The 26,097-nt window shown below is 43.3% G+C and overlaps 1 protein-coding gene across 2 annotated transcripts; it reads right to left on the reverse strand.

Moving 5' to 3' along the window:
• Positions 1 to 1,498: 1,498 nt before the first annotated feature.
• Positions 1,499 to 26,019, reverse strand: LOC144068925 (kinesin-like protein KIF21A). Of its 2 annotated transcripts, XM_077593858.1 has the most exons (36): positions 25,697 to 26,019; positions 20,821 to 21,043; positions 19,201 to 19,383; positions 18,907 to 19,056; positions 18,700 to 18,831; positions 18,461 to 18,625; positions 11,237 to 11,352; positions 10,958 to 11,153; positions 10,704 to 10,893; positions 10,207 to 10,270; positions 9,921 to 10,124; positions 9,293 to 9,350; positions 8,918 to 9,029; positions 8,651 to 8,842; positions 8,372 to 8,571; positions 7,356 to 7,463; positions 7,224 to 7,292; positions 7,001 to 7,146; positions 6,783 to 6,927; positions 6,518 to 6,715; positions 6,344 to 6,445; positions 6,114 to 6,279; positions 5,987 to 6,007; positions 5,645 to 5,702; positions 4,851 to 4,905; positions 4,625 to 4,767; positions 4,424 to 4,552; positions 4,322 to 4,354; positions 3,604 to 3,740; positions 3,459 to 3,543; positions 3,265 to 3,354; positions 3,036 to 3,194; positions 2,852 to 2,969; positions 2,610 to 2,780; positions 2,356 to 2,552; positions 1,499 to 2,262 (listed from the first exon to the last, which is right to left on the reverse strand). In XM_077593858.1, the coding sequence occupies exons 1-36, from the start codon at positions 25,738 to 25,740 to the stop codon at positions 2,205 to 2,207; spliced, it is 4,617 nt and encodes a 1,538-aa protein (XP_077449984.1). In that variant the 5' UTR covers positions 25,741 to 26,019; the 3' UTR covers positions 1,499 to 2,204. The 2 variants fall into 2 exon arrangements, with proteins under 2 accessions (XP_077449984.1, XP_077449985.1); XM_077593859.1 differs by lacking the exon at positions 5,987 to 6,007.
• Between the last annotated feature and the right edge of the window lie 78 nt (positions 26,020 to 26,097).

The following is a 26,097-nucleotide window of genomic DNA, read 5'->3' on the forward strand; positions in this document are numbered from 1 at the left end:
ATAAGGAAAAAAGAAAGGAGGATGGATATTGTGTACAGTTAAAAATGATTTTTGGTGAGTAAAATATGGCTATATTCCTAAATAATATTTCAATTGTATGAAATTCCCGGGGAAAGTCGTCCTCCGGGCCCGGTTGTAATGTCTGAAAAGCTCCAGTATTTGTATTTAATCAATAAATACTGTTTTCGGCTGGATTTTACCCCATTTTCGGGCAATGTTTGCCGGTATGCCATTGACGTTCATTGCTGTCTTTTCCCGGGAAAATCACCCCCCTGGCCCGGTTGTGATGTCTGAAAAGCTCCAGTATTTGTATTTAATCATTAAATGCTGCTAGGAAGTGGATTTTACCCCATTTTTGTGCATTGATTTATTGATTATTTTTTATGTGTCGCAGCTGTAGTTGAGGTTTTATAGCCATAAAACGTTTTTGCTGAAGGCGTCACTAGGAAATGACGGACCGCCACTGCTATTAAGTATTCCTTCCATTATGATAATGTATTTCCTTCGATTGACAACCACATTGACACAAGCTGTGCTAAAAAAGTAAACTTATGATCCATAAAATACAACAGTACCAAAAGATAATACATAAATGCTGGTGCTTAAATGACACATCCCATCCCTTTACCGACATATGGTGTTATTGCCCTTATGTCAACGCCATTATAACAACCAATACTACAAACTTACTCAGATGTCACCTTGCTTGTGATTCTCATTGACTTGCACTTTTATTGAAAGTATATTAGATATTTCCTCCAGGCAAATCCCAGGAGCAGCCATTATCATTCACCTCTCTCACTCCCACATAACCTACATCTACCTGCTTTAAATTCCCAAATTGATTCTTCCAACGAGGCACCAGATATCATTTTCTTTCAGGGCCACTACCCTCTCATTTTCCCAGGTAAAAAGCCTTTTAAGAGGCATATCAAAAACAGACCCCTTCCAATAATCTTGGTGAAAACGTGACGAGCTGCCGAAGGGGGGCACGCTTAGTTCAGATTAAGTGAGCAAAACCGCACTATCACGGCTCATCAGTTCTGGTCATAAAGCAGCAGCAGCAACGTTGGTATTTTTAGCCGCATGATTCATTCAATTGGGAGCTCGGGGCCGGAGACGGGTAGATATTGACCGGATCCACCTGAACCATGCTGTTTGCAATTAACTGCTCTTTAATTCTGTTTTCTTTCATAATTAATACAGTATTTGCAACAAATACCCAGTAACTCTCCAACTTTTTATATGGTTCATGATATTATCCTTATGGAGGAAATCAATTCAACCCAGTGAGTAGTCCCCCCCGATCCTTTGAGACCAATTAACGCATTGCCGGTTTAGTATATGAACATTAAATATTGATTTTTCAGTTACACTTTTCCGTCTCTTTTCTCTATAATTCACGAGGAAGAATAGTGAAAACTGCTTGAGTGAAAAAAGTATAAAAGTCATATAAATCCTATTTTAACATCAGGCAAAAACACTTATTTCTCCTGAGTACATGTGAATATACTTGGTTTTATTACATTGCCAAAAGCTTTTTTCCTCGCCTTGTTTTGTAAACTGAATGCTAATTTAGAAAAGTTTCATGGCTCATCATGGCGCTTTGCTACCATCATGTGGACAGTACACATACATAGAGTTTCATCTTTTTTTTTTTTACAGTACAACAGTACAATACGTATTTTGAAATGTATTCTCACACTGCAGCAAGGAAGACAGCAACAATATTTACACTTAAGTGTAATTTCAAAAGTGAAAAAGTCAAATGTACAATTTGGGAATTTGGTCCTTAGGAATCTCACTCAAGTTCAAACGGAAGATGACACATCTGACTCACATTATCTGGATATATGAAGAAATGCTTAATGAATGGTGCACGACACGAACACAAATTTCTTTTTCTGTTGTTGCTGCATTAATAAAGCCTTAAGGCTACAGGTATTTTGTGAAAGAAATCAGTGTCTTGACTGACAAAGTATGGGGAAAAATGCTTTACTTTAATCTCCTGAGTTATCCTAAACTCTCGTGGCTTTAATTCTGTTCTAAAAGAGTGTAGCTACCAGAAAAAAGTGGCAAAATGCAGCTTCAGCATTATTTTTCTCCTTGGGTTGACAGGGCAACGACTAGGAAGAGGGACATTTGCCCAAAAGTGTTGCTGGGGTAGCGAAAAGTTCATTAGAAAAAGTTTGGAAATGTCTTTTTCAATACACTCCCTCTGCAAGAGATCCCTTAGCTTCCCAAATCTTCACTGTGCGGTCGCTAGGTAAAACAAAATAACAAGGAAAAAGAATCATGAGTGAAGTTGTAAGGAGTAATTAGCCACGAAAAATGACAAATCACCATGCGACTTACTCCGAGGCAGTGAAGAGATGACTGCTGTTGGTCGCCAGGCTATTAATAGGGCTGTCATGTCCTTGGACGTGGCCGAGGGGCGCTAGTGAGTCAGCGTGCCACAGACGGAGGAGTCCTCCCCTGCATCCGCTGAGGAGAGCAGACGATCCCGGAACCACACCCAAGGCACTGACCCAATCTATCTGAGCACTGACCGACTGCCAAAGAAATGTTTTGCCTTAAAGGCCAGCAAAAAAAAAGTAACTTCAGTTTACCTGCAGCAGTCGCTTGCCAGCCAAGTCCCACTTTTTGATGGCGTGATCTCTTGAACTGGTGTAGGCAAAGTCCCCGCACAATGCTAGGGACTCCACGCTGTCCTGATGAGAAGGATCCAACGTATGGCATGAGCTGATACTCCCTTGCGCACCTTCCGCCACCTCGAACATCTGCCAAACAGATATTTTTGGGCCCTTTTAATCCAAACTCAACGCCACGTCTCCTTCTGGGCCTCCCTTACTTTGACATGATGGTCTCTGGAGCCGGTGAGCACCAGATCTTGTCCGTGACCCAAATTACCGACCGTCAGACACGTGACCGCTCCTAAATGGCCGGTCAGCTTCCCCGTGGACGCGAACCTAACACGCGAACAGGTTTTTATGAATTTGACGACTTTATGCCCGATTCGAACACGGTCGACTCACTTTCGGAAATCCCACATGCGCACAGCGTTCCCGGCGGCGGCGTACAGGAAAGAAGCGGCGGGATTGATGGCTATTTGGTTGATCTGACATTCTCCTGGAGGGATGGTGAAACTGCTGACTGAAGAACAGGTGTCGCCTGGACCGACTTGACCTGACGCCCTTGAGCAACCATTAATTTGATAAACAACCTGATCTCCAACTTGATGATTATGGTAGCCTGCGTACTTACGTAAGTGTGCGTATACATTTTGCACAATCCCGTATGTCCCACACTTTGATGTATGCAGTTGAAACAGTAAAAACAAGGCTGGAGGTATACCTGTAGAATGACAAAAAAAGAGGAAAAAAATAAATAATAATAATAAATACATTTAAAACAAATCAGACGAGCGCTCGCCGATTGGGCCAAACAGAAATTCTCACCTGACTGAGACGACGCTACTAGGGTGATCCGCTAAAGACATGATCTCCTGTCCAGTCACCAAATTCCACACTTTACACGTTCGGTCTGAGGGGAAATTTGCCATCAGTGAGGACAGGGTATATTTCCAGTTTTTCAACATTTCACCTTTGGATCCTGTGAAGAGAAGATCTTCCGTGGCGTCCACGCTGAGGATGGGCTTTGTGTGACCCTCAGCAATGTGGACACATTGGAATTTGGATGCACGGTTGGTCTTGGGGGGCGCTACGGGGTTAAATAAGCCTCTGGAAAAGACGAGGTAATAATTAGGTGAATCAATCGGTGGTTTCAATTTTGCATTAAAGGTCAGAACAGTTCAGTTGTATTTCACTTTTATAGACGATACAGTAACAATCAGCTATTACAATTCAAGTGAGTAAAGTACTCGAAAGTGTTTTCAAGCTTTTCCTGTGAGTTGAAAGGAATACTGCGAGATTACGTGGAGTACACTACCTTACTCCTCGGACGGGAGTCAATGTATCACTACTTCATTTGTTTGTTCATTCACCGCATCCCCCCGCTTCAAACGGATTGGACATCTAGCACCCTCATGTCTCACCGTGCCATGATAGTAATAACTTTACATGAGAGTGAGGATGTTTACTTTTATCTTTATACTTTACTTACTTATTGACTTGGTTCATTTAGACTTAAAAGTCTGAATTCTGAGAACACTTAAAATCTGAATTCTGTGTTTAAGTCGAGAATTCAAACTTTAAAATCAAAATTCTGTCCTTAAAATCAGAATGCACATTTTTTTCTTCAGTGGCCTTAAATCCTCTTGCATAGTTTTCCTGTTGCTAAATTTTTACAAAGAAAATCATACCTATGGCAGTCAAAAACAGGACATTCATCCAATCTGAAAAAAAAGACAAAACAAAATTAGACAAAGTATGCATCACGTCATGTTTTTAGTAGACATTCTTACTCCGTTTTCGCTTCACTTTCTCTCGTTTTAGGAAATGTTTGTCCCTTTTCTTGCAACTTTCTCCGTGTGAGCGGCGAGCGCTCAAGCTGCTTTCTTTCAGCACCGTTTGTGGGCGACCTGGCTCGCAATCTGTGGAAATTTGAATTCTTAGGAATTCGAGGAGTGAGGCTTCAAAGCTAAATATAGCTAAAACACTCTTACATTCCGGATAGACATGTCGGGGATTCGCAGCCCGGGTCCGCAGGTGCTTCGAGGGGAAGCAAAGGACCCGAGAAGTCTTCGACAGGTGAATCTATTGAAGTGGCGTAGAGAAGCTCCATCTGTGTAGTGGTTCTCCTGCGCGCCTAGCGAACCAGCGGTAGCAGCAGTAATTTAAAAAAAAAACCTAAATTCATCAAATACGGCGAGATTACGTGCAGTACACTACCTTACTCCTCGGACGGGAGTCGCCACATAACTTCATCATATCTGATGGTAGCATGCTGAAACATCACATTTTGAAAAGGGGACATTTTACTGGCTAAATGCCTATTAAAGTCCCACTGTCGCATTTTTACACACTAATTAAATGATTGCATCTTGACAGAGTATTAAAAAAATAATGATCAAAACTCACACATAACTGCAATAAAGGTGCAATTAAAAAAATGGTAATGGTGCTATGAAACTAAGCACAACAAATACATTGGAGGGAAAGAAAAGGTAACTGAGGGGTTTCCAGCAGGTATACATCGTGACCTTGCTGACAAATTTCTGTTGTTACGATGGAAAACTTTAATCTATGCAGATGACTCAATGGAAAGCGGTAGTTGAGACTCGTTGACTTTATCGTGCGACGAGTCGGAATAAGAAATTGTGTTAGAGGAGGAATTAAGTCCCAAAGGACATGATTCCGGGGACATTTTACTATACAAGTTCAAACTAAAATCATAACACGGTGCAAGTGGGTGAAAAACAGAGAGCGCCTGACAGGAATTCATCTTGGGCCCCATTAACATCGGATCTCGAGCACCAAGTGTCTTAAATGTACGCCTCTCGACTCTAAAAGCAAGATAGCGAGATAGAAAAAGTAATTTGTCATCTGAAAGTATTGAAATCAGGATTTTCTTGACTCGTGCACTTTTGAACTTTTTGAACTACAGGTTGGGCCTCCGTTGAATCCAATCTATGGGATTCCGTAAAGTAACCCCTGAGGTGACTTTAATGTGGGTTTAAAAGCACCTGCTCTCTGCAACTGGGCTGGAGGTCGACTCATCGCTGCTGCTTTCTTCCCCATTTTCTACAAAATAAAAACACAATGAACACGTATTTTTAGGAATGACTTTTTTGATTTATTTGTGGTTTCATTGCATGGAAGAAATACAACGGAAGGTCTGACGCAAGTTAGGGTGCAAAGGGAGATAAAAACCTTGTGTGACAAGAAACACGTGACAAGATTAGACACAGAAGGAAATAGACAGCTAAAAGACCAAATGATTTTCTAACAAAAGGGTCAGGCCAAGTACACAGAAGATTCCTTCTTAGGAGTGTAGAAGTGAGAACCTCTGGAAAGGTCCGACTCACCTGGTGATAGGTAACCTAACTCTTGAGTTCACAGAAAAACAGGACAAGAAGAGATCAAAAACCCATAGACGAGATTCCAACCAACCAACCAACCACGCAAATTGTGTACGGTGCCAAAGTTTCAGACCTTGGAGAGCGCTCCCCAGCAGAGCGTCCAACTCTGGGTTGATCTCGGCTTTCTCCTTCAGCATGTGGAAGAGGAGTTGGTTCTGCGTGGCGCTGTTGATCTCCGTCTGCTTCAGCCGGCCCTCCATCACCTTCAACTGGGAGTCCTTCTGAGCCGCCTGCAGTCCCTGAAGTTTGACAAGAAGCGGGTTCTCACACCAAAGGGACGTTTTCCCACCTCGCCTCCGTCACCTTATTGATGGCCATCGTCATGAAACGATCCAAAAGAAAACGAGCCTCCGATAGACTACACGAGCTGACCACTGCCGTCAATTCCACTGCGTCTCCTTCCTCCTGCGACCCCAAATCAATCGAGCATGGATTTTTGGAGAAATACTTCAAAACTAATGATGGCGGCAAATTTACCTTGGCTTCCTCCATCTGCATGATGTTGGCCTGGCAGTCGGCGATGCTATCGTTGATGTAGTCGATGTTAGCGCCCAGAGACTCCAGCTCCTCGTTTAAGGAAACTAGCGAGCGCTCGGCATATGGAGCCGCCTCCGCCACCGCTTTGGTTTTCTTCCTGGTCACCCGCTCTTTCCGCTTGGTCAGTTCTTCTCTTTGCTGGAATGGAAGGAGAGGTGATAGCACATACTCACACAGAGAGCGCAATTTTTAAAAAGGTTACTACCTTCATGAGGCGATACATGTCCGTTTCCATGTTGGAGATGGTCATCCGCTGCATGATGATGTTGCTGACGCGACGCTCCAATGACTGCCATTTGGCCCTGGGGGTCCGGTTGAAGTGGCTACTTCCCATCCGTACTGGAGAACTCCTGAAGGTAAAGGCTGCTTGTTTGGAGATGTCTTTGACAAATTACTTCGAGACACAGAGTTCAGATGCTCCACCTGACGCCATAGGACGTCAACATTCCCGAGGAATACGGCCTTCCTGGAGCATTCCGATGGGATGAATCGGGAGGGGTTTCGGGTATGCTAACTTTTCTGTTGGCCTTGCCGGACACTGGCCTCACCTGCCGTCTCAGAGCTGTCACCTGCAAAATAAAAGAAATTCAACAAAAAAAACAAGATAATCCACACAAAAAAACAATAATACAAAAATAAACGTCACCTCTTCGTTCTTCCTTCGTAGGATCAACTCTTGCTGTCTTTTTTGTGCTTCGAGCTGCTTCACTTGATGCTGTAAGAAAGGTTTTACCTCAAGTACTTTTCAGGTTTTGTCATACCTTGACACTTTCCGCACCTCAGCTCTACGGTGGTCTTTCTTCAAAGAGGCAATCTCCCTGTTCCTCTTGCATTCGGTAGCCCTGTTACGCTCCTGTTGTTCCTTCATCTGACGCATCAGCGCTACCTGGAGGTCAAACATATGACCAAGCTACGTTTTCTAGCCAAAAGAATTGCAAATAATGTGGCAACAAGGCTTCTTATTATAAAAATAAATGAGAAAGCTACCGACCCAAAGGAGCAAACATAGGAGCAAACATGGTGCAATCAGACCAAAGTCAAACCGTTGCAGAAAAATTACATACATTAAATACATTTATGTGTATGTATGTATGTATATATGTGCTAAGCAACACGCTTATTTAATTATATATTTATTCATGTATTTATTTCTTGACCTACTTATTACCTATCTATTTATGTCTAAAATGCCTTTCCTATTCCTGCATCCTCACCCTCTTGCCACTGGAACAACGAAATTTCCCAAATACGGGATGAATAAAGTTATCCAATCCAATCCAATCCAAAAACGTTCCCTACTACGTACTAAATCATGTGCAAATGAAAAGAGCAAGAAAGAAAAAATCTGTTTTGTAAGCAAAAAGACAGGTAGCGCAAGTGAGAGTGCCATCGAGAGCTTAAATTTAGGTAGCGAGAATGTACAAATAGGAAATTGTAAACTCAGTAATGTCGAGTTTTACTTTTCGGATGACTTTGTTTGCTTGTGTTTGATTATTTTGTTTAAACTATTTTCTTGGGTGCAACTTGTAATGTTTTGCATGATTTCAAAAATGTGTAAACATTTTTGTAAATATTTTGTGGGAATCTTTTTCACGATTTCTGATTCCATACCAAAAGTAGTCATGAAACAAAGAAACAATCTTACTCTCCAACCACTTTTCAGCAATAACGGCAAGTTTTTTTTATTTTTATTTTTTTTATTGTATTTTTCTTTTTTATGCAAAATAACATAACTCGGCCGTGAGTCTATGACTCCCTGTGTTTTGGAGACATTGTATTTAAAAAAAAAAGAACCTTAGTTTTCTTCATCTCGGTGACGTCGACCTGCAGTTTCTTAAGTTGCTTCTCGTACTGTGACTGGTTCTTGAGCAGGCGCGCGTGCTCTTTCTGAGCCGACTGGAGCTTCTGCAGCTCTTTGTTCATGGAGTTAAGTTTCCGCTCATACTCTGCCTTGATCCGCTTTGCCTTCTCTTCCGTGCCCGACTCCACTGAACCTGCGGGGAGCCCAATTTGAAATGGAATGGCATCCCACCTGGGGCGCATGAAAGCACAGGCCATTGTATTCCTTCTCACCCATGTTATGTAGCACTTTATCCCGCTCCTGCTGCGTATCTCGGATTTTATTCTGCAGCATGACCAGCTTGTGCTCGTACTGCTGCTTGAGCGTGTGGAGGCGCCTCTGGCTGTTCTCCAGCTCGTCGATCAGCTTCTGCTTGATGGCGATCTCGCACGTGATGTTGGCCAAGTCGGCCTGGACGTCGTCGTCTGCCACCGGAAGGCTCTTGTGAAATCTCTCTTTGTATAAAGCGGTTCAGGTTTTTTTCAACAACAAAAAATTACCCTTGTCTTCTAGCTCCTCCGATTCGGAGTCCTCGGACGTCTCCTCCCCCGCTGTGTCCGAGTCTTGTTCCTCGCTGTCGCCTTCTTCGCCTTCTTCGTGGTCGCTGCCCCCCTTGTAAAATGGAAAAAAAATGCAGATTTCAAACACTATGTGTGCTGTTAGTGGTATACATTGGAAAAAAAATTGCTACTTCAAAAAAACATTTGTCTCCAAGTAAGCATTTATATCTGAATGCTACCTACGAATTACAGGAATACATCAGATGACATATCTGAAACTAGAATTTAGACACAATCTTGGTGAGACTGATTTTTTTGCAGTGTAACTACAAAGCTGGAGTTACTAAGTATCCGTACAAAATGGTAATTACGTACCTCTGCTTCATTGCTGCCTCGTTCCTGGTCATTGTCTGGAATTTCTTCCTTGATAACACTGGGGGGAAAAATATGTTTTAGTACAAAATGCAATTTCTTGACAGATTTGCTGTTGATTTTCAACCAAAATCACTTTTTTTTATTTCTGTGTGATCATCAAGAATAGAACAGGATTGCCAGACAACAAAGGAGAGCAAAGCCAACTATTAGATAGTGTCGGAAAAGTCGGGGATTAGCAGTGGCATGCTTTTCAAACGGGAAAAATCTCCTGAAATCCTTCAATTCAATTACGCGCTGGTTTATTGTTGCAGATGAGGTGAAAGAGAGTCTTTCTGTTGTTCACCAACATCTTATTTGTCAACAATTCCGCATTCTCGGAGCAAAGTAAAGCCTTTTCGGCCTGTAATTGAAATGAGGTTCAGGTATTTGTCTTTCTGTTTCCTGGGTGGTATAGAGCCAACCTGGCATCCTGGTGGCGAGCGTTCTATTGGCACTGCCTCAGTCTTCGGAAAGAGGATTCAGAGTTTTAGAGAGGTAAAACAATAAAGATGAAGCATGAAAACGAGGGGGGAAAAGCGAGCAAAATAGATGAAAAAAAACCCTGACCTAAAAATCTACTTTTTTTTACCTTTTTTTCTTCTTCCTTTCCTTCTTTTTGAGCTTCTCCAGGTCTTTTTTGGCCATCTCGATGACATCTTTGGCCTCTTTGTCAGGGGCCAAGAGGGCCGCGGAGAAGGAAGCGGGGCCGGTGTAAAGCGACGACCGAGTGGAGGCCCGCGAGAGGTTCTTCCTGAGGTTCTCGTTGAGGGCCTCACTTTCCAAGAGTTTGGCTCTGTGAAGGTCGGCCCATTTTGTAATCATTTAAAACCACAGGGAACGGAAATTGGAGCATCTTTTTGGGATGAATGGAGAACCTGAGCTCCTCGATTTCCTTGATGTAGTTGTGTATCATGTTGCCGATTGCCTCGTTGCCTTCACCTGACAGTAGACACCGAGCTTCAAACGTTTCAATTGCTTTATCCGTTTACAGTAATACCTCGTTCATCGCGGTTAATAAGGTCAAATACCTGCCGAAATAGGTGATTAACCACAAAATGTTTTTATATTCCCTATTTATTATTATTTGAACTTTTGAAACCCAAAATGGCGAGCGATGGCAGCATAAGTGTCCCCTTCCTTGTATTTCCCTCCTCTTCCTCACTCGTGGGAGCCGCACTAACAAACACTGCCCTCTAGCAGCCGGTGAAATATTGAGACTTGCTCCCCCTCATTTCGTGTTTGTATTATTGTTCCCACTCTACACTTTTCATTTAAATTTGGCGTATCTAAGACGCGATTTGGTGAGTCTGCAATAGTCGGTCAGCGAAGTGGCGAGGTATTACTGTACATGCCGCCCTTCCCGTTAGCCAACCTGCTTTGGCAAGCGCCTGATTAGCTCCGTCGCTGAGGATTTGAGTGAGTCGAGCTCGCTGGGCGTCGATGGTCTCCTTCATGGCCTTCACCCTCACCCTCAGATTGTTGTTGTCCATCTGCAGCATGGCGTTCTCGTGGACCAAGTCATTGATGCCCTCCACGCCGTCCTCGCCCACCGTGCGCTTTCCCTGGATGAGAAAGTCTCCGTCAGTACCCCCACTCTCGACCTCCGCGTCGGTTTGACACCGTCACCGTTTTGTACTCCATCAGCTCCATCTGCAAGCGCGCCATCTCCGTTCTCAAGGCGCTGATCTGCTGACTAGCTCGATCCTGGTTCACCGTGACCTTATTTTTGATATTCCGCGCCCGGTTGGCGTACTTGAGGGTGTTGAGGGTCTCCATGAAGTCGCGATCTGACGGGCTGATGCACGCAATCATCATGGTTTGACTGGAGGAGGCGTAAAAGTGGCGGGGTGGGTTCCTATTTCACGCAAAGGAGGATCAGAAAAGGCAGTGTTTTTTTCCACAAACCTGTTGCCGCCAAGCGAATCCTGGAGAAGCCGCGTGAGTTTAGAGTCTCGGTAAGGCACGTGGGTGGAGCGTTTACTCCTGTCGCCCAGGGCGCTGATCACGTTACCCAAGGCCAGCTGAGAGAGAAAAATACAACGATGATTGATAGACATCCAATCATGCCTCTTTCCAAACTACTGCTGTGAGTTTGAATGGTTTTAGCACAAGTAGACGTCCAATCCCTTTCAACTGGGAGGGACAGTCTCTCAGCAGGCAAATGGAATGGATGCCATTTGTTTGATATTTTGCTCAAATTATGGAATAGTTGAAGATTACCAGACCAGTATTTCACATTACAGAGTATTTTGAAAACTATTTTAAAGTCAAAACAGATTGAAATAATACGTCAACAGCAATTGTATAAACCACATTACTGAATAATCAAAATAAAACAATTGAATGGAATTCCATATAAATAAAACCATACATTTCACATATTTTAAGACAATCAGATAAAATGGGAAATCAATTGACACAATAACATAGATCTATGAAATAAAAGAAATAGTAATTCTAAAAAACACATTAGCAAATAATAAAACCAAAAATAGATGAACTCTTTGATGCCTATGACATGAAAAGAATCCAAAGATGGCGCCGTTCACGCGGGAGCCAGTGGCAGTAGCTCTGTACACTTATGTTTTTCGTTTTTACAGCCCTTCTATCTTTTTTTAATTACATTTTAATATTTCTTAATACATTCCTTTTACTTTACTTTGTACTTTATACTTTAATGTTTTTACAACTTTCCTTGTTCTGTTAGCCTGGCTTCTTTCGGCTACTTCTTTTTTGGAACCATTCAGCCATGCCTACGCTGTCACACACATGGGACTAGCTGTTACAATACGCAGGGGAAGGAGCAACACCTCGGTGTCGCCGGAGATTCGGAGCTGGACAAAAGTGCCGGGAGAAGAGGCAACGCTTCTGACCAACCATTCCATCGTGGGATAAGATGGAAGAGCTGTCGGTGCTTACCAGCAAGTCGAGGTACCCTACTCTGCTGCTGTTGTCTTCGGCTCCAGACTACTGAGGAACTGTGCGGATGGGCTTGGAGGAGTGACTCTGCATGTTCTCTGCCTTGGTCGCAGTCTGTAGGGGTTCCCCATCTCGTGGAGGACTTCCTGTGTGTGGTTCCAGTTTTTGTCTAACTTTACAACATCTTTTTGAGTCTATCCGTTTTTGCTACCGAAACCAAGATGGCACCGTTCAAGTGGCAGCCGGTGGTGGTAGCTCCGTCCACTCTTGCTCGTTTTGTGTTTATGCTCTGGTGATTCTTAATGATCCCATTGACTTTGATTTGCTTTGTACTTTGTGCTTTTGCTGTTCTTCGGCCTTTGCAACTGTACTGTCTAACTCAGGGTTAGGCAAATTTTTCGGCCCGGGGGCCACATTGACTTTAAAAGATTGTAAGGCGGGCCGGGTCAGCACAAGTTACGATACATATAAAAAACTGCATCCGATAACAGTGCATATGAAACATAAACAGAAAAAAGGACTAAAGTATGAACATACTCATCACTCATTTGGGATTTATGGGGTGCCTTCTTGGTTTTCACACACGTACAGCCAAATAACATCAGAATCCTCTGTGCCATCTTCTGGATGTTTGGAAATTTGGCTGCACTTAATGAAGCCTAAAACTCACAGACTTTCAGAGAGTTGAACTTGTCACATTGGAGATCAATCAGTTCCAACTGCAACTCCTGTGGAACCGTTTCCGGGTCTTGTGAGAAAGGACATGACACCAGCTGTCAATTTTTCCAAAATCACAAAACCGACGGCAGAATTGCTCATGCAGGTCATCCAATGATTTCCTGTATTTTTTCACATCCGGGGGCCTCTTTTAACGCAACCAGTGTTGGGAAATGAGCAAATGACTTGTCTGATATTTGCTTGAAAAATAAAACCTGCTTGGTTTTGAAGGCGGATGGTTTGCTTGCATTTCATGCACAAACTGTTTTTTCTCTTGTAGCTTCACATTCAGCTCGTTCATGTGTGTCAGGATGTCCACAGTAAAAGTTAAATGTTCAGAAATGTGTCAGTATTCTCAAGTAGCTCCCACACACATTTACATACTTTTACTAGGCTAGTGCGCCATCTATCGGGGAAATGAGGCTATTGGATTGGAAAGGGATAACTTTATTTATCCCGTATTCTGGAAATTTTATTGTGACAGTAGCAGAGGGTGATTAGACAGAACAACAAAGCAAAAGCACAAAGTAGAAAGCAAATCAAAGTAAATGGGATCATTATGAATCACCAAATCAGATCATTAAGACAGAAAAGCAGCAAAAACACAAAACAAGCAAGAGTGGACGGAGCTACCGCCACCGGCTGCCACTTGAACGGCGCCATCTTGGTTGCGGTAGCTAAAACAGATACAGACTCAAAAAGACGTTGTAAAGTTGGACAAAAACTGGAACCACACAAAGGAAGTCTTCCACAAGATGGGGAACTTCTGCAGACTGTGACCGAGGTAGAGAATATGCAGAGTCACTCTTCCAAGCCTATCCGCACAGTTCCTCAGTAGTCTGGAGCTGAAGACAACAGCAGCAGAGCAGGGCTCCGCTTCCGGCCTGGTAAGCGCCGACAGCTCTTCCATCTTATCCCATGATGGAATGGTTGGTCAGAGCATTGCTTCTTCTCCCGGCACTTTTGTCCAGCTCCGAATTTCCAGCGGGATTGAGGTGTTGCTCCTTCTGCTGCGTATTGTAACAGCTACTAGTCCCATGTGTGTGACAGCGTAGGCATGGCTGAATGGTTCCAAAAAAGAAGCGGCAGAAAGAAGCCAGGCTAACAGAACAAAGAAAGTTGTAAAAACATCAAAGTAAAAAGTATGAAGTACAAAGTAAAGTAAAAAGGAATGTATTTAGAAATATTAAAATGTAATTAAAAGTAAAGATAGAAGGGCTGTAAAACACGAAAAACAAATAAGAGTGGACAGAGCTAATGCGACTGGCTTCCGCGTGACGGCGTCGTCTTGGAAAAATAAAATAAAAATTAAATTATAATAATTTGGACAACGTCGGCGGGCCGGATTAAAAGGCCTAACGGGCCGTATATGGCCCGCGGGCCGTAGTTTGCCCATGTCTGGTCTAACTTATAACTATGCCTTTTCTTGCTACTGTCACAATGAAATTTCCCGAATACGGGATGAATAAAGTTATCCAATCAATCCAATCCAATAATAATAAGAAAAATGTAGACAAATAAATACAAAAACAAGGACAAAGCCCCAATAATTTTATACGAAAAAAGATTAACAAATGAAAAAGATATATCAATCAATCAAATCAAAATCAAATCAAAGCCTTTATTGTCATCATACACAGCTGCGTATAACAAAATTGGTGGTGCTACTCCATAAAGTGCGTTTTCCCAGTTAAAAAAAACATAAATAGTAATATAAGAGTATAAAAAGTCACATCCTGGCTAGGTAAATTCTAAAATATTGCACAGTCTAAGATATTGCACATTGTTATTGCACACCCGGAAGTTATTGCACAGAAGGGATTGTGTGTCGTGCTAACGCAAGTTCAGAGTCCTGATGGCTGTGGGAAAAAAAAACTGTCCTTAAGTCTATTTGTTTGTGCTTTGTGAGACCTGTAGCATCTGACAGAGGGCAGCAGCTGGAATAGGTTGTGACCAGGGTGGTATTGGTCCCTGACAATGTTCCTGGCTCTGCTGAGGTAGCGAGGGCTGGCAATGTCATCCAGTGAGGGCAGAGAGCAGCCGATGATCTTCTGGGCAGTGTTGATCACTCTCTGCATGGCCTTTCTGTCTCCTGCCGTGCTTCCAGCGTACCACACTGTAATGCAGTATGCCAGGATGCTCTCCACAGTGGCTTTATAGAAGGTTACCAGAAGCTTAGTGTCCAAGTTGTTCCTCCTGAGTATCCTCAGGAAATGAAGTTGTTTCTGGGCCTTCTTCACCACTGCCGTGGTGTTGGTTGACCAGGAGAGCTTGTCCGTGATGTGGACCCCCAGGAATTTGAAGGACTGGACCCTGTCTACGCATACTCCATTTATGAGGAGTGGGGCCAGATCTGTGCTGTGTTTGCGAAAGTCCAGGATTATTTCTTTAGTTTTCGTGGTGTTTAGTGTGAGATTGTTCACCAAACACCACGAAGACAGTTTGTTGACCTCATCTCTGTAAGCAGACTCATCCCCCCCTGAGATGAGTCCAGCCACAGTGGTGTCATCGGCAAATTTGATGATGGAGTTAGACTGGTGGGTACAGTCGTATGTGTACAGGGAGTACAGAAGAGGACTCAGTACACAGCCTTGAGGGGAGCCAGTGCTCGGTGTAATGGAGGAAGAGAGGTAGGGACCAAGTCTAGCAGTTTGTGGACGGCTGATTAAGAAGTTCTTAATCCAGTAGCAGATGGAAGAGGATAGTCCAAGGTGGGAGAGTTTGTCAGCCAGAATGTCCGGTATTATAGTGTTGAAGGCTGAGCTATAGTCAATGAAAAGCATCCTCACATAGTTCCCGTGGTCCTCCAGGTGGCTCAGTGCTGTGTGTAGAGCTATGGCGATGGCGTCCTCAGTGGACCTATTTGCTCTATAGGCAAACTGGTGAGGGTCAACTGAGGGAGGGATTGTATCCCTGATGTGGCGGGCGACCAACTTTTCAAAGCACTTCATGATCATAGGCGTAAGTGCAACAGGCCTATAATCATTCCGGCTGTCAATGGTTGGCTTTTTAGGGACAGGGATAATGGTGGCAGATTTCAGGCAGGATGGGATGATGGATTGTTGCAGGGAACAATTGAAGATCTTTGTGAAAACACCAGTCAGCTGGTCAGCACAGGCTTTGAGCACCTTCCCAGGTACTCCGTCAGGGCCAGCAGCCTTCCTGGTGTTCACAGTCTGTAGTACCTGTCTCACTTCATGTTCCTGAAGCTCCAGTGTACTGCTGCAGGGTGGTGGTGGATGTGTTGAGACTGGGTCTGATTTCTCAGTCTCAAAGCGTGCAAAGAAACGGTTCAGTTCCTCTGCTAGTGAGGCATCTGCGTTAACAGACACATTATTGTCATTGTAATTGGTAATATGTCGTATTCCCTGCCACATCTTCTTTGGGTTATTTCCTGTGAAGTGCTCCTCAATTTTCCTTGTATATGATGCCTTGGCCTTTTTAATGCCTCTCTTCAGCTCTGCTCTGGCAGCGCTGTATTGTACATTGTCCCCTGACCTGAAGGCGGTGTTACGGCATTTGATGAGTGCCTGTGTCTCACTGGTCATCCAGGGTTTTTGGTGAGGAAAAAACTGTATCCGTTTATTAACAGTGACGTTGTCCGTGCAGTTTTTGATGTAGGAAAGTACAGTGTCCGTGTGGTACACGGTCGATTGGTCGCCGGTCTTTTGGTCGCCCGGAAGGTAAGTGATAATTACCATTTAAATCTTTGCTCAAATTCCCTAAATACAAACTGGGAATTACTATTTAGTCATACTTAATGCCCTAGTAATTATTAGGCTAAAGAAAAGCTCAAAATTTCCCGGACTTTTATTGTTTTTTGTTGGAGAACTTGCTAAGACCCTGATGGACGTAGCTTATTAAAGGGACAGCGCATGTACATACAAACTCTTATACCCTCACACGTCGGCTCAGTGAAACTGCTTATGGCCATTGTTGGCTTTTACTGATGCGTAGACCGTGTTGTTTTACCTTGTTTTGTTGCCGGTCTTTTGGTCGTCGGTCTTTTGGTCGTTGTCTTTTGGTTGCCGGTCTTTTGGTCGCCCGTTGTCGCGGTCGGGGTGACCAAAAGACCGGCGACCAAAAGACCGGCGACCTAAAGACCGGCGACCAAAAGACCGGCGACCAAAAGACCGGCGACCAAAAGACCGGCGACCAAAAGACCGGCGACTAAAAGACGGCGACCAAAACACCGGCGACCAATCGACCGCACACGGTCCGTGTAGTCCAGGAGGTTGTGGTGTTCAAAAAGTTCCCAAATGGTGCGGGAAAAACAGTCCTGCAGCTGAGAAAGGGCGTCTTCGGGCCATGTTTTTATTATCTTTATTTGTGGCCTTGTTAGCCTCCGGAGTGGGGTATATGAGGGGGTAAGGGACAGGCAGAGATGGTCTGATCCAGCAAGGTGAAGGAGGGGTGTGGCTCTATACGCATGTTTGATATTAGAATAAACATGGTCTATAGTTTTATCTCCTCTGGTGTGACACTTCACGTACTGGATAAACTTAGGCAGAACAGTTTTTAAACATGCTTTATTGAAGTCACCAACGACAATAAAGTCTCCATCGGGGTGGTCAAGCTGCTGTTTGTTTACAGCAGCTAGCAGGAGGCTAAGTGCCGTGCTAACGTTAGCATCCGGTGGGATGTAAACAGCCATTACAATGACAATCGTTAGCTCTCTAGGTAGATAGAAGGGCCTGCACCGTACTACCAAGAGCTCTAAATCTGGGGAGCAGTGAGTGTTAATGATCCTACTGTTGCAGCACCATTCTTTTCCCTGATAATTCTTTCGAACGATCATTTCGGAATAGCGTCCGGCTAGCTAGCGATACCGCGGCGTCGGGGATTTGCGGGTGTAGCCACGTTTCCGTGATGAAAATAATGTTGCAGTTCCTGACAAAGCTGTTGGTAGCAAGCTGAAGTTCCAAATCATCCATTTTGTGGGTGATGGATCTGGCGTTGGTCAAGAAGATACTCGGAAGCGGTGCTCGGTGTGGTTGCTTCCTTAGGTTAGCAGCTAGGCCCGCCGGGCATCCGCGCTTTTGCTTTCTTTCCCTTCGCCGCCTCCGTCGTACTCTGGATGGGCTGACTATCCACGGAGATCCCGGTGGTCTCGAGATGTCCTCGGGGATATTGTAGGTCCGTTGGTAATCTGTTGTGATGGATATATCGCATCTCCTCCCGAGAGTAATTAAATCCTGGTGACTGTAGAAAAAGTTTGCCTCACAGATGTTAGTAAATAACGATAAGATTGAGAAAACAAAACACCAAACTGGAGAGCATAGAGCCGCTGCACCCGTGCGCGCTGCCATCTTGGATAGAAGGCAAAATAGAACGTTATTTAAAAGTAAAATTTTCAACAATTCAAACGGACAGAAAATAACTTATTGGAACCAGTTTCAGACAAATACATGAAACATTGTGCCAAATGATGGCATTTTGATCTCCAGAATGCTTAAAAAACAATGGAAAAAAAAGAATAAAACGTCATCTTACCAGTCCACAATTGATGGAGATACCTTCCTTGGCCCGGTCTCCCGTGGCCCCGGTTCTCTTCAACCTTTCGGACCCGGCCAAATCCACAAAGTGGAACTTTGCCGACAGCGTCTCAAACTCGTCGATCTCCGAGTTGCCAGTCCGACGGTTGTCCGTGGCGTTCTCCTGGAGCCAAGGTGTTTGATAAAACCACATTAATATTGGTCAGGTAGTATAAAGTGAGACGTGATGGCACTTACATTGTCGGGGGAACACACCCGAACTTGGCACAGGTGGATGGTGAAGATAGCATGCGAGCGAGAACTCTGCACGTTCATCTGAGTGCTCGCCGTGGTTCTGGACAAAGCGCCGAGCTTCAGACATTGCATCATCTAGCGCATGAGAAAGTATGTCAACTAAAAAGCATGTTTGGAGTCGGACATCCTCCTCGGGCCTCTCCCTCTAACCTCTGCGGCGGAGGCGACACTTCTAGTAGTGACGCCGACCGTGTAGATACCGCCGCTGGCGTCCTCGTGGATGCGGACGCTGGACTTCTGCCGCCTGGCGTCCGCGTCCCGCGTGGCCTCGAACAGGTCTACCACATCCTCGTTGTACAGCTGCAAGTTGAAACGCGAGTCTGACTGTGTCTTGTCATTCCTCATCTTTCAGCTGTCCGCTTTTCAGTACTCGTAAATTCAGCCGGTTGACCGCAGAAGCGCCGATTTAATGCTTCGAAAGCGGACCGAAGCGTGCTTTTGTACCTCCAAGAATTGAGCGTTGATCTTAAACTCCGGGACGGGCTTTCCCCGCTCCGCGGCGAGCTTGCGGCGTTCCTCGATACCCCGGAACAAGTGGTTGACGGCCCTGGGGATGATTCCCAGCTCGTCTTCGTCGATGCCGACGTCGAAACCGGTTCCCATGGTGTATGTCTTCCCTGAACCCGTCTTTGAGGAAGACACAGTGTATCTTTTGAAACCCCTTTATTCCAACTAAATACTAGGGATTTGCCCGATGCGAGCACGTGATCTAAAATCGGGCCCGATTGGAGGTTCGGAATCGGGTAAAACAATATCGGGTGATGAAAATGACGCCAAAAGACGCTCCAGTTAAAATGGATGGGGCGTCTATCACAGTCAATAGCAGCGAAACCTAGTTGAAATAAAAATTTTGAGAAGATCGGAATCGGGTGAAAAAGATTGGGTTTTTCCTTTTTTTGTTTTAAATACAAGGGCTAAAAACCAACATGACAGATGTTGTCAGGATAAACAAAATTGTTTTGTTTTGCTCAACATTTTTAGAAGACCGGAATCGCATGGAAAAGTATGCTGTTTTTTTACATGAATACAGAAAAACCAAGATGGACAATGATGTTGTTAAACGAAAAAAACCCTAAATATATTAATAAAATATTTAATAAATTGCTGAGGTATTAAACTGCAACTCACATCGGCAGACTGCGAAATCAGGAGACTATGTGCAATAATATGGGATCGTTACAACTCTATTAAATACCATATTTTTTGGACTACTGTTAGGAGTAGCCTGCTATTGTTTTTCCCAACTCTCGTTTGTCCCTCCTGCCTTGCCGTTGTGTCCGCGCAGCTGCGCGTGATTCAAAATTAGTCCCTGATGTGTCTATTTAAACCCCACTGAGTTTAATGTCATTGTCGGATCGTCTGCGTAAATTCCCTTACCATTCAGCCACGCCACCTTCCCTAGTCCGGTTTGGTTTCATGTTTCCTTTCACAAGTCCTTGTTATTTTGAAAGGTCCCTCCTAAGTTATTAAAGTTTTGGTTATGAGCACAATTTGCCTCGTCCTCACCTGCTTCCCCGCAACTGGGTCCTAATCCCTCCTACCTCGCCTTGACGTCTCCCGTGGACATAACAACTACAAGTCACACTTTTTTTGTACTTTGGGTGCAACTTGTAGTATGAAAAATACGGTAGTAAAAGTACAATGTGTTTTTTTCCGCAGAGGAGGTCAGTGGGAATGGGGTGGTTATCATGGTGATTTCAATGGAATGCGACGAGGGGGCTACTCCCTGCTGGATCCCCCTGAAAGAGACGCTGACAGGATTGCGAGTGTGTGTCATTGTCAAAACCACACCTGTGTGAACGGATCGTTTGTCGGCATGTGAAAGCCTATTGAACGCGGGTCATTAAAGGTTGCGGGGGGAGGGGTGGCATTTTCTTTGTGGTTTGGGGACTTAAAGAAAAGCTAGCGTTCAAGCCTTTTTCTTTAAAAAGCTTATGTCGTAACAAAAGAAACCTTGCCTGGCTTCAAATTACTTTCATTGAGAAAACACCCTGTGGATCGATTTCAACTTTCAATCAACAAGTTCGATTTAGACGACGGATGCAAGATGAAAAAAGAACTCACCTGCCCGTATGCAAATATGGTTGCGTTATATCCTTCAAAGCAGCCCTCAATGAGACTTTCAGTGCATTGGCTGTAAATGTCGTCCTGTTGCGCGTCCATGTCGAAGACCAAGTCATACGTGAAGGCCTTATCCTTGCCCAAGACCACCTGCGGCTCCCCGGGCATCACGTATGTGCAAATGTTGCAGCCCTCGATCTTTTCGCGGGCCAACTGAGGACGAATCCTGTTGGGGAAAGTCAAATCTGATGAATTCTTTTTTTAACTGTGTACAGTAATACCTCGTTTATCGTGGTTCCAAGACCTTCCGCAAGAAGTGATTCAGTGTTTTTATTGTGTCTATTTCATAGTATTTGGACTTTTAAAACCCTCTTTCTCCTATTATTTAACACCCGAAGGTAGGGACTGCCCCCGATTGGCCAGTGAAATACTCTCCAATAGTGACCCTATTATCCACGATAAAGTTTTCATAAATATATCCAAGCTGCGATATGGTAAATTTGTGGCAGTCGAACCTTGGAGTGGGGAAGTATTACTGTATGTGCAATTTGTGTTCATTCATTTCATATTATAAGTACGTAGCACAAGTTTCATTCATTCATTCATTTTCCATAATGCTTGTCCTCACAAGGTTTGCAGGGGTGCTGGAGCCAATATACATACTGTATATATCGTCATGCACCGCAGCATTAATTTACAGAATTTCATTTACTGATTAATCGTGATCTATCATGGGGCTCTGATACCGTTAATCATTATTTCAAAATGTTGTTGTTTTGTAGGACACGTGAGTAAATTCTAAGGGAAAAACCAAATGTGTCAAAGTTGTTTGCCTATTTTCATTCCAACTTGAAATGATCAAAGTCTGTAAAACACGTTTTCAAAACACAGACGTCAGCAAGTGTGTACTGTACTTTAGCATTTCAGCTTGCCTCACAGTGCACCCGCTGTTCAACAGTGCAAACAAAACCCGCCCTGGGTTTCATTAAGAATCCCCGTTTCTCGCCCTTGGATAAATGTCAGGTTTGACCTCATTTCCTGCTTGGAAAAGTCTTAGCCTCTACCGACTGAAGATACCTGAAGAGAAAGTGAAATTACTTGATCATTAATATTTGCCCATACTGGAACTTGCGTGGTACGCATTTGGACTTTGTATCCAAAATAACGTGTGTTTGTGTGTTTTGCATGGCTAAGATGTCCCCATTGATTGGGGCAAACAGTTTTGAAAGGGCGCTTTTAGGATGAAATGTTGTACTGCAAGCATTGTTGACTAAACTTTTTGTCAAATTTGGCCGAATTTTTTTCACCACAGTTCAGCGAAAATAATTTGGAAAAAAAAACGACAGGCTTGTCTTTTAAGCACTAAATCCACCTTTTAGGACACACACAAGCTCCTTGTCCAATGTTTTCCCTCAGAAATCCAATACTTCTGCCCCCTTAACGCTCACCCTGGCCATCGCATTGGATAGCAGCCCACAAAGCGCAAGCGTAAAAGCTACCTGACACATTCATTTGACAGTTTCACTCATGAGGAGGAGATTAGAAGAATACTTTCAGCTGGGAATTCCTTGTTTGTCACAACTGAGGTTCCAACTCTCGGGCTCATTACTGCGATTACAGTGACAGCCTCAGAAACAAAACAAAAAATCTCTCACATGCTCACTAGATGGAAGCCTAGTAGGCCAAAAGCCCCCAAAAATCCGTCATTATGACAGAAATGGCGAGTTGCCGGTAAACCAGCGGTAACACGATGATGTCATTTTTCTGGAAACGAGTACTGCAATGTGTCATCACAAGGAGTAGAGTATCCGGATACCATATTTGATTGCAAAGGTTTGATATTAATGAAGGATATTTCTGCATTTTCCTTGGTAACTCAATGGCTGTTAATTCGCACCTTCTAGTCAAAAGAAATTGGACATGTATTCATTTTCTGAACCGCTTTATCCTCACTAGGGTCAGGGGGTGCTGGAGCCTATCCCAGCAGACTTCGGGTCAGAGGCGGGGGACGCACTGAAACGGTGGCCAGCCGATCGCAGGGCACGAGGAGATGGACAATTTTGGAATGTGGGAGGAAACAGAGTACCTGGAGAAAACCCACACATGTGAACTCCACTCAGGTGGACTGACCTGGATTTGAACCCAGGAACCCAGAGCTGTGAGGCCACTGTTTAAAAAAAACAAAATACTTTATTTATTTATTTTTATTCATGCATCGGAAAGAATAGGGCATACTTTGGAATAGTGATTTCAATGTGAAAATTTCAGTGTTGTGAAAACACTATTAGCAACAAAAGTGACGTGGTACCTTACTATTATTTTGATAGTCAACTCATCGTAGTCGTCGTAGTATCCGCTGCTATTTGAAGCACAGTCCGCGGGGGCTGAGTGCAAGTTTTGTATACATGATGACACACACCTAACGTATTAAAAAACGCCTTTAAGTCCAATAAACTGTCGTCGTTATGTAATAACGCCATGCAAATATAGTTTTCTTTTCATAGCAGGTTGAATTCTACTGCCCGAGGATGAAGAGAGTGAACACAAGTGGGGTGAAAAGAAGCAATCAGCATTTGGTGCTGACATAAAGAGTCTTTGTTGCAAAACATGTCCACAAATAGTCCTCCTTTAAAGTGTTATTGCCAATGGAAGAAAGAAAGGTAGGAAGAATTGGTGTCTCAGCTTTTTTTTGTACTATCTTTTTATCAGAAGGTCATTTGGAAGCACGAGAACACTAATAATCATGATCGGGAAAATTTGAGCGATGACATAGCAGCAGCTGGCAGATGGCGAGCGGACTGCTTCGCTTCAGTTCGCTTGGGTTATCATGAATATTCATCGGGGATGACAAAAACACACGTGCTCAGTTTTTGACCTCAAACACGATGAATAGTAATGGTTTTGCACTTAATAGATATCTAAATAATGTTTTTTTTCTTGGTACTACAACAACTAATCTATGAATTTCATTTAAAGAAATACTTTAAAGATAATTTAAAGAATATATACTGTGATTATTTAAGTTATCGACCATCAATTAATCAAGTAATTGAATGACCAGCTTTTTTTTCTGCAATAACATTTAGTATTTGGATCCTTGGCCCCAAGATAGCACTTTCAAAAAAAACATTTAATGACAAAATAAAATAACTCAGTATATCTTCAAACTAAGAACGACAGACAAAAACTTAGCCTTAGCCTCATCATTTTTAACAATGGTGCCTTGAGATATGAGCTAAATTAACATATTTTTAACTCACAACACTACTTGAAATCATATTTTCCCATTAAAGTAATTGGAGAAACGAACACAAAGGTTGAAGAATATTATTAAAGTCATTTGCTGAAACAATGATAGCAACAAACATCTGATCAATTTGAATATGAAACTGTTATATTGTCTGTCCACCCATGTTGCACGACCATTATTTACCACGACCTAATATTTTTAGGACGTCTATTGCCATTAATGGCTAACAACCCCCTAGAAAAAAAAACGTCTGACACTCTCACATCTTAAAAAACTCCCCCTCGCAGAAATGCGACACGCTTTCTGAGAGAGTAAATTTGAATCTAGCAGCTCAATTATTAAAAGCATGGTAAGGTCCAAGTTTGGCCTTTCTGGACTCTGAGCATATTTTCCTCTAAACTTGAATAATCATACATATGTGACTGAGGCAATAAGTGACATATTTACTCTGCTTGTACGTCATTTATCATAAAAGATGATAAGCTTCAATGCAACTTTACTTTACATAATTTGGATGAGACCTTGCAGGTTGTAGCAGGTGCTGACAGGCAACACACAAACACACAGATACACGCCTAATTTAACTATTAAAAGCCAGGGAGGGGCTCTCATGTGTTGTCAGACTGTGTTGTAGACTGCCTATAAGAATGTCACAATGGAGATTTATTACATGAAACACACCACATAAAAGCAGTTATTTGAGGTCTAATAGCATTGGATAGAATTAGCTAGCAATGGTGGGAAAGAGTCTCACCTTCATTAAAAAGTAGTGGCTGGACATACACACCGAAATAGCATTGGAATTTCCTATTTGAGTTCACACGAGAGTTAATTTGGAGATCTAATCAGGTGTTTTTAGACCAGATAGAAAGTGAAATGTCATCAAAAAGAATTCTATTTTTATTCTTTTTTTTAACTGTGGAAAATGGATCCCAGTGGAGCTACATGAGCACTGAGGCTATTTCATGAGAACAATGAAAGCAGAAAGGTGGGAACCTGAATCCTCTGCCTTGAGAAAAAACATGGTATTAAAAAAATACATACATTTGGCCAAGAAGTAGGCAAATCACGTTTTGAATGAGAACACTTTCAATTCAAATATATAAATGTTAAGTGTTTGCACACTAAAATTAATATTGATAAATTAAAAAAAAAATGCAACAAAAGCATAAAAAATTGAATTTTAAAAACAGAAACTTCAATCAATTGAAAATTTTGAATAAAAAAATAATAAAATGAATGTGAAATACAACAAGGAAATGAAGAAAATTCCCAAATATTAACAAAACATCCCAGCAACAATTTAAATACAACTTTAAAAAAATATGCATGCATGGAGCAGGTTTCCACAAAGTAATCCAATCACATGACACATCAACATGGTTGCCACCCTGATTATCGTGATCACCCCCCTGTTCAGGCATTCACCAACACTATTGTTAATACAAATCTCACCACTGAGCTTCTTGCCATTAGATTTGTTGCTGTTTAAATTCTCCCTGCAGACATCTCTAAGCCAGTGACTATCAACCCATGAAACAAATGCCTCTATCCAATTCAATACATCAATTTCTGCATCTGCTTCTGTGGATGGGCTTTTGTGTGTGGCGGTACCCGAAGCATCCTTACCTCAGCGCCACGCGCACCGAGCTCTCATCCGACCCGCCGCTCATTGTGCCCCGGGGAAGAGAGTCCAGAGTCCGGTTAAAAATAACGCCCTTTGCCCCTTTATCCTCTTAAGAGACGCTAAGCGACGTCTTCAGCCTCCTCCTCCTCCTTCTTCTCCGTCGCGTCTCCTTGAAGCTCCCATTGGATAAGCAGTTCACTTTCGGGGAAGGGAGTTTTTCACTAATCACCCAGGCGAGGATGGTCGACCATTGTGAGGTTTCATGTCAGCTTGCTCGCCGGTTCCTCGGAGATGATCGCGCAAGACGCGTGAGTGAAGGGGTGAGGGAGAGATTGTGACGTGAGAGGACACGCCCACTTTTCCCAGCAAGGGAACGACATCCTGAAAGGAACGCCATATATCA

Source organism: Stigmatopora argus, chromosome 23 (assembly GCF_051989625.1).
Source record: "Stigmatopora argus isolate UIUO_Sarg chromosome 23, RoL_Sarg_1.0, whole genome shotgun sequence".
NCBI lineage: Eukaryota > Metazoa > Chordata > Actinopteri > Syngnathiformes > Syngnathidae > Stigmatopora > Stigmatopora argus.

Coding starts and splice junctions, on each gene's coding strand:
- LOC144068925 (XM_077593858.1), bottom strand. CDS start 25,740: ATGAGCGGCGGGTCGGATGAGAGCTCGGTGCGCGTGGCGCTGAG. Junction 11,353..18,460: donor TCTCCATCAATTGTGGACTG/GTAAGATGACGT, acceptor TTTCTCTCTCAG/CTGGCCTTGGGTAACGTGAT. Junction 8,572..8,650: donor TAAAGTGCTACATAACATGG/GTGAGAAGGAAT, acceptor GGCTCCCCGCAG/GTTCAGTGGAGTCGGGCACG.